This window comes from Scardinius erythrophthalmus (genome assembly GCF_964197995.2).
Source record: "Scardinius erythrophthalmus genome assembly, chromosome: 4".
In the NCBI taxonomy this organism is placed as follows: Eukaryota; Metazoa; Chordata; class Actinopteri; order Cypriniformes; family Leuciscidae; genus Scardinius; species Scardinius erythrophthalmus.
Window position 1 is genome coordinate 16,292,801 of NC_138224.1, and position 15,825 is coordinate 16,308,625.

Genomic DNA, 15,825 nt, shown 5'->3' on the forward strand with positions numbered 1-15,825 from the left:
ACTGATGCTGTGGATTGATTTGTTTGTAATGTAGTTATTTTTCCAGAGGACTGATTGTTTGAGACTTGACTAACCAACTACTGTAACTAACAGTCAGTCTGTGAGGATGAGTGGTGTGAGGGCCAAATCACTGATATAGTAAAATATAATCATAACCAACTTCTAAAGACATGTTATGTGTAGTTAAAAATTCTTATAAATTGGCCAAATAATGTTTATATTTTAATGTAATGATAATGATGTGCATGTTTCTTGTCAGACTAAGACAAAGAAAACATTATTAACCTGAAATATGAAATGTCCTCCTCACTAATCTAGTCTGTGAAACGTGTGTGTGTGTGTGTGGCTGGGGAAATGATGGTCATGGACATGATGTGTGTAAATATGACTACAGACAATAGCAATCTGGTTGTTAAAGTGTGTTGTTACGCATCACTTCCCAGTCCTTCAGTTCCCGAAAGCAAACAACAATCAGTGCTAATATATAGGGGTGGTGAAAAAAATCGATTATTGATTAATCGCGAGTATGTTATGGACGAGTATGAATCGATTATCAAATTTTCAAAAATCGATTTTTTATAAAAAAAAAAATTAAAAAAAAAATCCACTCTGCGTGCATTTAGAGCATGTTATGTTATGAGAGGCGAATCACAACTACTTCAGAAAACCCAGCACAGTATAGGAACTACCAGGCAGTGACGTATGTGTACGCTGAAATAAAAAGTATTTCACCTCAGAAAAACGGACGTTCCTGTCCTGTCAGCCGTTATACTGTACTCGTAGCGCACACTCTTCAATTGCACGCGCAAATGCGGAGGGGCGCGCCGTGTATCGCTTCACTGTATAGTGCAAAGTGCAAAGGAAACTACGAGCATGCAACGTTGTTCGTTGTAAATTAGTAAGTCATGAAATAAAAGTAAAATACCAATAAATCACGTTACTGGTAGGCTACGTCATGTGTTAGCTGAGAAGGATTTGCATGCAGGCATGATTTTCATTCTATTCACCAGGAGCAGTTTCCATGTTTCATTAACAGTTCTTGTTAGTATTGTGTATTCACCATGGTAACTGTCGTTTCAATATTAACGCCAAAATGCCACTTTATTTTCACTTTGTGTTATTTTTTATATTTGTAAAATACTGTGGTGGCTCATACCAACATTGTATTAAAAGCTAGTTTGGTTCAACTTGATGAGTCACAACACAATGTGATGTATTCATTTCTGTGTTCTACAGAACATAAGCTACATACAAATAATTCTGAAGTTATAACTACACGACACAGAAAGTGCTTTGAGTTGTTACTCAATAAAAGAGTTATGTAATTCAGCAGCTGACTTTTTTTAATACTGCAATCACTTAGTGTATTTTTATTTACTGTTGTGAACTGGAAAATCAATAATCGCTAATCGAAAATCGTTAATAATCGAAAATCGACTGTAATCGAATCGGGACTTCAATAATCGTAATCGAATCGAATCGGGAAATCAGACAGATTAACCACCCCTACTAATATACTATTGTGGGATACAGTACTACTGAAAAATCTTCTGAATCGTTCAAATATTTGATACTGCAGTGTAAACCTAGAGTTGTTAAAGGGTTATTCACCCAAAAATGAAAATTCCGTCAGTAATTACTCACCCTCATGTTGTTCCAACCCCGTAACTTTTCGTTCAGATTTTAGTTCATCTTCGGAACACAAATTAAGATATTTTTGATGAAATCTGAGAGCTGGCTCACTCCTTCATAGGCTGCAAGGTAATTGCATCTGCCGGCCCAGAAAAGTTAATAAAGACATTGTTAAAATAGTCCAAGTGACTAATTGGCTTAAAGGAGAACTCCAATCAATTTTAACATTGAGCTCATTTTTTTGTAAATTTGGAGTGCTGTCAATACAGAGAACAACAACAAAAATCAGTGTTGCCTACACCGTGTTATCCTCTTTTGAAAATCTGCACCCTGTTGACTTAAACGGGGCAAGTTTTAAACCTGCTTTTAGCCTCTTAACATCCTTGATGTGTCATTACAAGTGCCCAGCTAATGTGAGTGATTCCTTCTGAGTGAACACGGGTGAATCTGACTGCAGTAGATGTGAAAGATATTAATAAAAATGATGTTATTTCAGCCAGCGCACATACCTGTATTTACATCCTGTTTTCGGTCAAAGTCCAAAGTAATCGATTGTCGAGTTCACACGCATAGGTTTAGTTACCTATGATCACACACGTGAACTCGACAATCGATTACTATGGACTTCAACCGAAAACAGGATGTAAATACAGGTATGTGCGCTGGCTGAATAAACATCATTTTTATTAATATCTTTCACATCTACTGCAGTCAGATTCACCCGTGATCACTCTGAAGGAATCACTCACATTAGCTGTGCACTTGTAATGACACATCAAGGATGTTAAGAGGCTAAAAGCTGGTTTAAAACTTGCCCCATTGAAGTCAACAAGGTGCAAATTTTCAAAAGAGGATAACACGGTGTAGGCAACACTGATTTTTGTTGTTGTTCTCTGTATTGACAGCACTCCAAATTGACAAAAAAAAATTAGCTCAATGTTAAAATTGACCGGAGTTCTCCTTTAACATTAAGTTTATCAAGTGACAAGAATACTTTTTGTGTGCAAAAAAAAAAAAAAAAACGACTTTATTCAACTAGCCTATTCATTTTCTTCGGTGTGGGCCTCTGACGTGAGTTCACGAGAGAGAGCCACGACCCATGCGCGAGAACTGAGAAGATGACGCTCATGATCATTTGATGGGAAAGTGTGAAAAGTAAGCCATTCATTTTGCGGCATTGGTAAGGCACTTTTACGTTTTCTCGTTGGTTTCTCACGATTCGGAAATCCAGGAAATGCACACTTTAGAACCATTTTAAACACTAAATCGAGACCCATCCGCGTCATCTTCTCAGTTCTCGCGCATGCGTCGTGGCGCTCTCGTGAACTCAATCAGAGGTCCACACAAAAAAAAATGAATAGTTGAAATAAGTCGTTATTTTTGGGGGGTTTGCGCACAAAAAGTATTCTCGTCACTTGATACCACTGTAGTCACTTGGACTATTTTAACAATGTCTTTAACAATAAAACTAACTTTTCTGGGCCGGCAGATGCAATTACCTAGAAGCCTATGGAGGAGTGAGCCAGCTCTCAGATTTCATCAAAAATATCTTAATTTGTGTTCCGAAGATGAATGAAAGACTTACGTGGTTGGAACAACATGAGGGTGAGTGATTACTGACAGAATTTTCATTTTTGGGTGAACTAACCCTTTAAAGGGATACTCCACTTTTTTTGGAAATAGGCTCATTTTACAACTCCCCCAGAGTTAAACAGTTGAGTTTTACCGTTTTCGAATCCATTCAGCCGATCTCCGGGTCTGGCGGTACCACTTTTAGCATAGCTTAGCATAGATCATTGAATCGGACGAGACCATTAGCATCTCTGACCAAAAATGACCAAAGAGTTTCGATATTTTTCCTATTTAAAACTTGACTCTTCTGTAGTTACATCGTGTACTAAGACAGACGGAAAATGAAAATTTGTGATTTTCTAGACTGATATGGCTAGGAACTATACTCTCATTCCTGCGTAATAATCAAGAAACTTTGCTGCCGTACCATGAGTGCAGCAGGCGTAATGATATGACGCAGCGCCTGAAAATAGTCCCCAGCTCGGTAACCAATGAGTCCAGCTGGGGACTATTTTCAGGCGCTGCGTCATATCATTACGCCTGCTGCACTCAGCTAAGCTATGCTAAAAGTGGTACTGTCAGACCCGGAGATCGGCTGAATGGATTCGAAAACGGTAGCCTAAAACTCAACTGTTTAACTCTGGGGGAGTTGTAAAATGAGCCTATTTCCAAAAAAAGTGGAGTATCCCTTTAAAGCTTAAAAGAAAAGTTTGCTAGACCTGAATAGTGTTCATAAACGGCTGTTGAGGCAGCATTCTAGAGGCATTGTTCTGTAGTAGGTCTTAATTCTGAAGATATATTTTGGTCTGTATGGCATAACTAGGATTTGAGCAACCAAGGTGGAGTGTGAATTCAGAACTGTACTGTCAAACATGAAGCATCTTAAGAGTCCTCAGAAGGGTGAGATGTCAGGTTTGTTCAGTAGCCGGTGTTGCTCTGACGAGTCAGTTTGTGGCTTTTGTAATTTCACTCTAGCGTCTCATGTTGCTTGCGTGACTAGATGATGCTCCTGATTCTAATCATCCTGTGTTCAAATCCTACACAAATACATGCGAATTGTTCCTTTTGTGAATGGCAGTTCTCTGTCAGCAGGTGTGTAGCAGGAGCGGGACCTGATTTGGTTCTATTTAAGTCATTTCACAACGGCAACAGACATTTTGTCAGGTTTTATTGGATCAGTCTTTACATCTGTTGGCGTCCGTTGTCGTTGGTCGGCCGGGTTGTGGAATGTCTGAGATGTGACTTACTGTAATCTGGTGATTGTCGCCATCTGTCGGTGCCGTGGGAATTGGCCTCTTGAATGACTTGCGACTTCCAGTGAACACAGCCTTTTCTTCCGCGGCTTCAATTAAAGTACCCCTTTTATGCTATTTTAAAGGTTCCTAATTTTGTTTTGGAGGTCTCCGACAACAGGTTTACATGCATCAAAGTTCAAAATACACTTTCATTTTCTCATAATATACATTACACATCACCACATTTCTCAAAGACTCGAAAACAACTCGTCCGAAGATTCAGTCAATTGGAGTCAATTTCCACGTGCTTACTCTGCTCTGATTGGTCAGATGGCCCATTCTGTAATGATTAGTCTACCACTTACAGAGCTTCGAAAGGACACACCCATTATCATAACTAAACTTCAGCTCCGGAGGCTTCCTAAAGCTCAGCGATTGTACACACTGTAAAGACAGTAATGATGGCGTCGATTTTACCATATCAATCCGAGCGCAAACTAGTTATTCAACCCGAACCTCCATCGCAAGGATGGCTTAAGGACGTTTCTCAGTGATATGCTACTCAGTTTTATCGTACATTATGAGATGTTGCAGCTGTAATTCCTCACCATCAGCATTAACAAGTGTACTGTACATTAACAAACCGATGTGAATTATTGCGGTGCACATGTGGGAACTGTATCATTAACTGTATCAACTAACGTGAATGACTGATGTAATATTGAAGTTAGTAAAACAAGTCTTGGTCCATCCTTTATCAATACTCAAAGTAGTAAGAATGCATTAAATTTATCTGCATTAATGGACACAATTGTTGGTGGAATAGTGGGCCACAGCTAATTAGCATAACTTTTTCAGTAAAACAGTAATAACGTGAGTCAGCCGGAGACCTACACAACGTAAAACACAAAACTATGTATTTTGAACACCCGGTAGATACATCATTAATACATCAATTAAAATTATAATATCCCCTGCTAGTATGCAGTAAAAACAGCTGTTCAGCACAAAAGTAAACACTGAAATATTTACAAGTCATCCAAGTGTGTGAACGATCATAAGTTTATTTGCAACTTCTATCAGTCACGTGACCATGAGGGTCTGCCGTGTCAGTCCGACTCTTGATTCACAAAGCTAGCGTTCAGAGTGTTAAAACAGAAAATCGATTTGGTGATACCTGAAATAAATAATGAATCAATTAAAATGAATTTAATTTAATTCCATCAAAATTGAATTGCTCTTGACGAGGGCGTAGGACTCCCCTGCCAGTTTGAACGCTGCTTTATTGAAATACATTTTGAATAACACAGGATCACGACGCAGTGAATTTAGCGTGAGCTTCCATCATTTTTATGACCACGGTCTGTTTACATCAGTACTTGAGCAACAAATAGTTGTAAAGGTGGAGGAATGTTAAAAGTTCAGTAACGGATGCGTTTGCGTCTCCACTCTTCCCAGAAGAATCCACATGGCTCTTTCTCCATAAAAATGCTAATCCAGACGCACGTCTGTCCTGGAGCAGCAAAGTGGGGGAGATGAAGCAATTACTAAAGCATTAGCGCGATAGCAGACGTTCCTCTTGGGGTGAGGGCTCTAATGACCACAGAGGCGTCGCTTTATTAATATGCAGGAGTCCCTGCATCCTCTAGATAGCAAAGCCTTCTGCTCGGTAGCCTCTGATTGGTTTTATGAATGCCTCACGATTTCCCGCGGCGCCAATCTGGGCCTGTTCTATTCACAGAGGACTGAAACCACACGGCGGGAGACGCTGGGTGAATGTTGTAAAAAGTGTCCAGATGATGTCAGGATCAAAGTTTAGCCAAAAATCAAGATAAAGAAATTCTACTTTGCATACAGTAAACAAAACAAAAACTTGTGACAAGAGGTGATTGTCAAATTTCATGCAATTTTAAAGGATGGTTCACCCAAAAATGAAAACGGTCATCATTTAATCATGTTGTTCCAATTATGACTTGCTTTGTTCTGCGGAACATAAAATTCTGATATTTTGAGTAATGTTTGTTTCTTTTGTATGTTTTTGTCCATACAATGCAAGTCAAGTCAACGGTCACCAAAATTTAGAGCCCGACCGATGTATCGGCGGGCCGATATTATCGGCCGATATTAGGCATTTTCCAAACTATCGGTATCGGCATTTATAATGGCCGATAAATGAATATTTAAAAAATAAAACAAAAGCGGACGAAACACCCTTCAACCATGTTATGAGTGTTGGCGCTGCATAGTTTGTCCACCAGAGGGCACTATACAAGGAAGATCGCTAACCTCAATGAGCTTGGAAATCACAACGAACTTATTCTGCCTAAATAAAGTAATGATTACTGTATTTATAACTAGCATATCTGTAGTTCCAGTCTCTGCATTGTAAAATGTAAGTTAGGCAAGCTTGGAGTGAACATTTAGACATAGAGAAAAAGTATCAAACATAGCCTGTGCATAAAAGTTAGCTTTTCTTTTCCACGTGTGTGAAATCCAAGCGTGCGTTGCTGACTTTTTTTAGCCGCAGCATTAACGAGTCACATAATGTATTTAGCGCATCACTAAGTAGTAGATTTTAGAAGGCAGGCAGCAAATGATGATTGAAAATGGTTTGTTGTAGCTTGATGGAATAGATGGATAGAATTAAAAGAGTGCAGGTAAAGGGATAAGCAAGTTGACATTGTAATTATAAGGTAGCTTATAACATTGACATTTGGCAGACGCTTTTATCAAAAGCGACTTACATTGCATTTCAAGGTACACATTTACAATCTTATCAGTTCTTCACACACACACACACACACACACACACACACACACACACACACACACACACACACAGTATTACATAATTGAATTATTACTGTCAATATTAATAATAATAGTTGACAGTAATAATTCAAATATGTAATAATGTGTTATTTGTCGTTATTTAAGAGTCCTCAGCCTTACTAAAATAATATGATAATGCAGTTTAAAAATAAACTTGTTTGTTTGATTGTCACAACAGAACAGAATATATTAAAGTTCTGATAAATATAATGTATAAAAATACAAACTTAAGATATGAAACTTAAAGTCCTTTGAACAAAAAAAAACAAGTTTATTTTTAAACTGCATTATCATATTATTTTCGTAAGGCTGAGGACTCTTAAATAACGACAAATAACTAATGTTAGGGAAATCTGTTCATGTTTTGTTACGCGTTTCTGGATTTTTTTTTTAAATATATATCGGCCGATATATCGGAATATCGGATTTTTAAATCACCAAATATTTGTATCGGTATCGGCCTTAAAAATCCTTTATCGGTCGGGGTCTACCAAAATTGTTTGGTTACCAAGATTCTTCAAAATATCTAAGAAAGCAAGGGTGTGTTCACACCTTGTAGTTGGACCAAAAAAAGGAAACGACGCACGCGGTCCTTGTTTGCTTGGAGTTCACACAATGACTAGAAAACCCAGAAATGCTTGAGCATTCTGTCCTTTTTAGGATGGCTTCTTGTGACTTGTTTCGATGTCTTAAGTCCACGTTGCGTTCACATTTCAGTCGAACAGCACTAGAGTCCTTTTGGAAGCAGACGGAGACCCACCTTTTTAAAGGGTCTCAGTCTGCGTGCTCGGTGCACACCAGGGTTCGGATGGCAGCCTTCACACTTATTCAAAACGAACCGCACAAACAGAGCAATCGCACCAGTTTATTTGAATCAAACCAAACATGCCAAGTGTGAACACACCCGAAACGAAGGCCAGTAAATGACGTCAGAAGAGGTATAGATTTTATAACGTCGTCCATTTGGTTGGAAATAAATATGGTTAGAAATACAATCATTGCATAAGACAGAATTTGATTAATAAAAATAAAAAAATTGCATGAAAGATTGTTATGCAAACTTTTATTCAATCTTCTGTACATGCATTACGTAAAGCAATGGGAAACAGATATCTTCCACCCCTATAGTAAAAAAAAAAGATACCCCCTTAAATCACTTTGCACAATACATGTCATTAGCACTGTAGATTAGCTCAATATAGATAAGAACCCCAAAATGGTGAGCAAACAATTGCAGTTTATAAATGTCACATCGCGGCCTTTACGGGCTAGAAGAGGCCACACGAACACGCTTAACGTCTCCAAACGGGTCCGATTAATCGAAAACGTGCAGCAGCAGCCTAGGCTACGAGTCACGCTAACCGTACATGATGAAAAGCTACAGCTATCGATACCACGAGTTTAAACCACATGTAAACATTTAAACAGCGTGTAAAATGATCAGACAATAACAGATAATATTCATTACAGCATTTGCAAGCTTCAAGCCGGAGACCTATTCATAGCGTCACGCTCAAGGCCGAAGGGCCGAAAAGAAAAACGGGAAGGTTGTTGACGGAGTTGCACCAAGTACCGCCAACCGCCAGGGAGGATCGGTTACCCAGTTTAAAACGAGGCCACAAGTTGAGATGCAGGCTACTGTCTTAACAGGCACTTTTTTGGGACTCATTTCCATGGGGTAATAGAATTTTTGACAAAGGCAATTGTAATAGAAAAGGAATTTGGTGCCACACCACATACATTCAAACGCATTTCCTCTTTTCGTTGTCTTGCATAAGCCTCAAAAGGACAGTCAGAGTAGCCTATGTACACGCACATTTACATTAAATAGAGGGCAAGTTCTTCGGGTAGAAGAGGGATGCCTCGAGTAACACGGCGTCGGTGGCTCCACATCCGGAGGTCCAGGTTCTCAAAGCCTCCCCCACGCGCGCATTGTCTTCCAGAGAGCGACAACAAGACAGACAGACACGTAAGACCAGAGCAGAGCACATAAAGGACAGAGGCGGCGGCGGCGGGGTTTTTCAACCAATCCCTCCGGCCGCCACAGCGAGACGCAGACTCCATCTCAGCCGTCCTCGGGTCACCGGGTTCTACCTGGTGAGTTGGCCGACCACTTTGAGCAAGGTCTTATTTTCCTGTTTTAGCTGCTCGTTCTCGTCTTCAATATCATCCAGATCCTGAAAAGGTTAGAAACGTAGAGAGAGGATTAGTTTATTTTCCATCACAAAAGAAAGGAAGCTATGATAGCAGGCCATTTTTTCAAAGCGTAACACGCCATCTAATAATGCCGTTCTCACGAAACACAAGGGTGATCCTGGATGGATTGTAATAGAGTTGGTTGTTGTTAGGGTGTCACAAACAATATGGTATTTGTAGTCTAAGAGCGTCTAAAACCGAAATATGTACTAAGTATTAAGATGCTGTTAAATGTTTAGAAGATGCTCTTTAATACGGAATTGAATGCGTGAGTGTCTTTGTTGGAGGTGTTAGGAGGATGCGTTTGCTGGTTCAATACGCAAGTGTTTTTACAAAACAACTGCTGTAAATTGGTGAGGGAAAGGTCATTTGTGCTTCACAATCTTTGTAGGCAATGGCATTTTCCCCTTGTACCGTACACTATTACAAGTAGGGCGTGTCAATGGCCAAATTCCCATGAATTTAAATTAAAATGAATAATCAATGAATCATTTACCTTACACTGAAAGATGCGTGTATTGCAGCGGCATACAGATACCGGCATGATGGTGTGTTTATGCCACTCAAAAAAGCAGTTGTTTTATTTAGTCAAAATAATAGGCTAGTAGGATTGAAAAATGAATCGGTGTGATTTGTGATAGTGTGCTATAGTAAGTGTTCTAAAGCCATTCTATAGTATAATGTGAGGTAGAAATGAGTCATTAAATTCAAGTCCACGTAAAGTGTTCCCTCCGCTGCGGCTGTCAGTCATTCTCCATTCAGTATTCAACAGCGCGTCGCGTTAGGTTACGACAGTCAACACGATGAAACTCTCTTCAAGATGATTCAATGTTACTATTATTATACTTGATGTGTAGATAAAGGTCTATGGTTTCGCATAAAACAGCTTTATATATTGTTGGACTTTATTGCTGTACCTTAATCATGTTACTTTCTACCGGGTGTCTGTTAGATCAAAACACTGGAGTAGAAAACGCTATAATTGTTCTTCACGCGCACAGTAACTGAAATTTAAAACTGTTATAAGAAAAGACGCAATAAACTATTGCATAGATACTGTATGATACACTACACATCATTGTGTCTTTCCTTTGTGCTTTGAACTTTTCAATGCGGACTCGAAGCGCTGTGCGCTGCGATCCTTTCATATTCTAATACTTTTGCGCAATGAAAGATTATTAATAGCCTTTCTTGTTCTGTCCTATCTATCATATGTTGCCTGCCCCATTAAAGAGCTGCGCTAAAGATGTGTTCATTTTATTTGTAACGTTTTACCAGATTTAGCGCTACACTTATTGTGTCTTATTTGTTCCCCACTAAATAATGTTTTTTTTTTCCAGTAAATGTTCAGATTTTATCCAATTATTGGGCGCTCGTGATTTTTCAAGAGTAACTTTTAATGCAGAATTATCCACTAATTTAGTTTATAATAGCTTTTTTGTCATAGATTATAATCATATTTTTTTTTGATTGTTGTTTTTCTTTATAATGAAGTTTCTGTATTTAGTACATTATGTTTAACACGCAAACTAGTGATTATCAGTTATAGAAATTCTACTTGATTTAAAAAGAAAGTGCGCCGGTATCGGTCGATAGCAGAATTTTTGGTATCGGATCGGACCAGAAAAAAATGGTATCGGCGCATCCCTAGATTAAATGTGTGTGAATGACCTCAGTCTCTCAACAGTGTTAGGCAGCAGTCTACTAATAGCAAAGCTGTAAGTTGAACTGCTTCAATAAAAGTGATGTTAGCAGGATTAATAATCACAAATGTGACACGAGCACAATCGTGCAGTTGCAATAAAAGAAGCCGTGGCCTCGTCAAAAGATCTGACAAGTAAGCGACAACTTTAATTTACAGTTTCCTCGGTCAGTAACGATGACGGACAGTCAGCGGAATGACTTGCGCCACACTTTTTGGAGATCTGAAGTAAAAAGAAAGGGTGAAAAGGTGTTAAACTGGAGAAATATGTACACGGCTATGAAAATTTGCAAGAATACAGTGATTATTCTAATAGCTATCAGATGTATTTTTTTTTTTTTTACAAGGAAATATGTAAGGGCTTGTACACTCTGGGACAAAGTAAATAATAACATGTTTGCGTACAGAGTGCGGTTGGAAGTATTTCCTCTGCTGTTGTACATGCTATTCTGGCAGAGACACGGAGCAGACTAGTCAATGACACGCAAGCCGTGAAGATTTCAGCATAGGTTGATCGGCCAAATCGATGGCAGGCTTGTGAAAGGTGAAAATAGTGGCAGTCATTAAGTCCATGCACTTGCGTGTAATGGAGGTGTAGTGTTTTTTGTTGTTTTTGCAGGGCGCAGAAAGGCTGGACGAAGCTGAGCCACAACGGCAGCATCCAGGGCCGTCAGTGGCAGTTTGGCAGTGTCGGGAGAGAACAATTCTCTTGGTGTCTTTTGTCGTCGAGTGGCGTAAAGAGGAATTTGTGTTTTTCATTGGAGTCTGTTTAAGTGCGAGTGACCTTTTCACATCTGTTCCTGGAAGCTTTGTTTACAGTGCATTTATGTGCGCATGCCTTTATTTGTTGACATTTATTTCTATTGAATCTTGTTAGCATATGTACCTTACAGTAAAGGGACAAGACAGACACATCAGGCAAACCTTTGAGCGGTCTAGCAACGACACAACAGACTGTGTTTGTTGGCGCTGTCGAAGCTGTTTGTGTTGGAATCAAACGAGAGAACAGACTGCAATCTAAGACAAAGACAACAGCTCTGCCATAAAAGGGTCAGAACCACCTACTGGGTTCGTTCCCTGCCGTAGGACTAAAAGCGGAGCGGCTTTCTAATGCCGAGCTGGCCCATGATGGAGAGGTAAGGATATCGAACTGGACTGCAGGATGAGTGGAATTTGGGATTGTTGAAAAGTGGGGAATAAGTCATAAGAAGGAATCAGTAGCCAGGATGAAATTTGATTAGTGTTTTTTGATGCATGTGTACTAGTGAATAATACAAGTCAAATGTGCATTGACATGTAGTAATAATGCACAGCTGTGATGCAATGAAAATGATTGTGGCAGATAGTTGATGTGTATTATGGAAAAGATTCTATAGTCAAGTATATGAGCAGAACCCTGTGTGTGAGAGTGAGAGAGAGCCTCCCCTCAAATAAGGGAGTGAAATATGAGGCAAAAACAAGGCAACACACCTTTTTTTGACACTTTATTCCAAAAGTGATCATGAATAAAGCAGCACAGTAAAAGTTCCTGGGCTCCTCGAGCGACACACCCAGGGCAGCGGATAGGGCCGCACAGAAACGAGCTGATGAGTGGCGTCAGGTGTGGGGCGAGAAGCATTGGTGTAGGTGGTAACGCATAGCTGTGTGCTATTGGTTGACGAGGCGTCAGGCAGGTGCGGGACAAGGAGCCAAGAAGTATTTGAGATGCAGCATTCCTGGAGCGGAAGCGGCAGCCGTCGCGTTCTTCCCTCGTCGCGTGAAGACCGGCTCGTGTAAAGACCTGCGACTCTACCTGCGCGACTCCACCGAGAGGGACAGCCGAGGGGACGGAAGGGAAACACTCTGCTTTCCTTCAAAATACACACATCAATACTCAGCAGGTATGGGACACAACTGTTTGAGGACTCTTCTTCAGGGAACACGCAATAAATGCCTACCATAAAAGCTTGTGGACAATCTTCCTAACCTGCTTCCAGCTACAACTATTCCTTGTGCTCTTTCACAACACAACCACATCACCATATTCAGGATGGCCAAACTTGCCTCCACCACACACATGCCTACAACTCTCTATACTACTATGCCTACTAACACTGGGATTATCCCCTCCAGGTGTATTGGATTGTGGTTGGCGCTAACCCCAGGTTTGGATACTCCTGACATATGCAGAAACCTACACATCACATTACTCCACAAACATTAGCAATTCTTGCTTTATTACTACTCTACATAGCATTTATTACTTACATTATTTCTTCATTCCTCACTCCATCACAATATCAGAACCATACATACACTAAAACACTATACAAACAGCCTCCAGCTAGATTGGCTTGGACAAATAGAGCCACAATAACACATCACACATCACCTCAATCAATTTAGACAAAAGCATCTCAATTCAACTTCACTTTAAGTAACTAACTCCTTACCAGCTACTTTACACGTCACCACCAAACAAGCCATTCCACATTTCATTCTTCCTAATTCACACATATAACACAGCACAGCAAAAACATTACACAAATATGTATTACCGCTGTAAAGACACTGACTACTACCATATACATCGTAGACAACCCACAGAAACAAAACAGAAAATCAGACAAACTGCCACAAACAATATGTACAATGTCACCTCACATCATCAAACACACCTTAACTACATTCCCAAACACACCTGATTGTCAACATGACATAATCAACTGATTTTTTTCACACACAACTCAATTCTTAGTCAAGGAGAGAAGCCAATGTTTTCACCGTTTCATGTGATCGGGCACATTAAGAGACCAATCGCTGACACCGCACTGTGAAAGCACGATGGAAAACCCTGACTCAGACATTATTACAATCTTTCAGCTCTGCATTAATACAGACGCTGGAAAAGGCACACCTTTGCTCACAAGCTTCTAGAATTAAGTAGCATCATCGTTACAGCTATTGCGCACGCATTTCAAGTATAAAGATGACCTGTCATAAACTTGCACATCGACCTTTAATGCGTTTGTGATGGAAAAACTGTTAATGACAGTGCCGTGTTAAACTATCTGTGAAATTACATTACTAAACCTTGACCTCGTTTGCCACGAGAAGGACCTTTCTAACGCTACGTCTTGCTACTTGACTGGCGCTGTGTGCTCGTAAATGCAAGTGTTCACTTAGCCAGCGCCCGATGCATGTTCAAAGAGTCCGTCCGGTTCCAGCCTCGTATCTATCCCCGTGGGACACCGTGACTCCATAATGTTCATCAAATTTCCAGTCTGGCCCAATGCGGTGGCAGCCGCTACACATTAAACGCTTATGGCACGAAACACACTGACACCATTTCTTACCCTAAAGCAAATGATCATTCTAATCTTCCACTAAGCCACAAAGAACCTTTACGATATAGAGCTGATTGCTGCGAGATGGCGACGTGGTCGTTTGCTAATAGTTTCTCTTTCGTTGCCGGTCTGCGTGAAAAGTGGCTGTTTGGGGACAGAGCTTGACGCAATGCAAAATACCTGCAAACTCAACAGAGACGTCCCAGTGCTGCCAGGTGCCTTAGTGTATACCGTGACAAGTTAGCAGATATGTCCATTAGCTGAGTAAACAAGTGCAACGCTGTGTGCTTGTGGTGCTTTTGATTACCACTCCTTAATGGGACACTCTGTGTGACAAACGTTTATGCCACGTGACAACTTTTTAAATCTCACATCAGCACAATAGTGCTGTCAATCTTAGGATCAAAAAACAAAGATATATATTTTTGCTTTACTATTTTTTTGATGATACATTCAATAAATATGTTAACTTGCCATCAATCGCACTGAGGGAACCAAATGAACTTGGCTACTTCGGTAGGTTATAGTGTTTGATGTTTTGTGCAAAACCCCTGAAGGCTGAAGGACGGCCGACACAGCCTCGAGTGACTGCTGGCCTACGTCACTGTTTTAGAAACAAATCAAAATGTCTATTACCTCTTTGAGTACTGCACTGTTTGGACCTTTTCCAAACTATTTGCTGCTTTAAAAACCTAGGTTAAATGGTGAGCTTTCACTTTATTGCAATTTGTATACCTGCCAATACATAGTGAAGTCAAAGACAATGAGGTTGTCCTGTACTACTTCTAACTGACGTGCCATATTTGAGGGCCGTTCATTTCAAAATTCTACACGTTGGAGAATTGCATTCCCACGGGGCCCAACGCAGCTGAGAGCAGGTGTGGGAATGATGATACTGATGTGTGTGCGGGAAGCGGGACAAAGAAATGGGGGGCCAAAATGTAAAAGCTGCAGCCGGGAGCAGAAAGAAATAAAACTTCTTTTTAGCAGGAACGAAACAGAGATTCCACGCATACCTCTACTGTGAGTGACAGCTGGCCTATTTTAGGTTAAGCCCAAGCAAAATGCTCTAGGAGCACGTGTGCAATCAGCCTATAAATTGTCATTTACTCAAACACAAATCAAATGCCTATGTGGTTATCGGACACAAAATGAAAATGACAAGGACAGATAGCGCCGCCTCTGGCCAAGTGCGTGTGTTACGAGGCTTCTCACTCTGTTTAGCAGGTCGATCTCCTCCTTCAGCTTAATGATCAGCTCGTCCTTGTCTTGATGGGCTTTCAGCAGGCGACCGTTCTCCTGTCTCTCCAAGGACAGCTCCTGTGAACAC

At 40.3% G+C, this 15,825-nt stretch overlaps 1 protein-coding gene across 5 annotated transcripts in view; it reads right to left on the reverse strand.

The window, feature by feature from the left end:
- Window positions 1-7,099: 7,099 nt before the first annotated feature.
- Window positions 7,100-15,825, reverse strand: part of pawr (PRKC, apoptosis, WT1, regulator) — a 66,748-nt gene continuing 58,022 nt past the window's right edge. For 2 of the 5 annotated variants that reach the window (XM_081363574.1, XM_081363573.1), the window contains 3 exons: window positions 15,711-15,815; window positions 11,327-11,392; window positions 8,129-9,448 (listed from right to left, as the gene is read on the reverse strand). In XM_081363574.1, the coding sequence (XP_081219700.1) occupies window positions 9,362-9,448; window positions 11,327-11,392; window positions 15,711-15,815 (258 nt within the window). In that variant the 3' untranslated portion in view covers window positions 8,129-9,361. Of the gene's footprint in view, window positions 9,449-11,316; window positions 11,393-11,518; window positions 13,020-15,710; window positions 15,816-15,825 lie in introns of those variants that run through there. The other 3 variants (XM_081363576.1, XM_081363575.1, XM_081363572.1) reach the window with 3 other exon arrangements.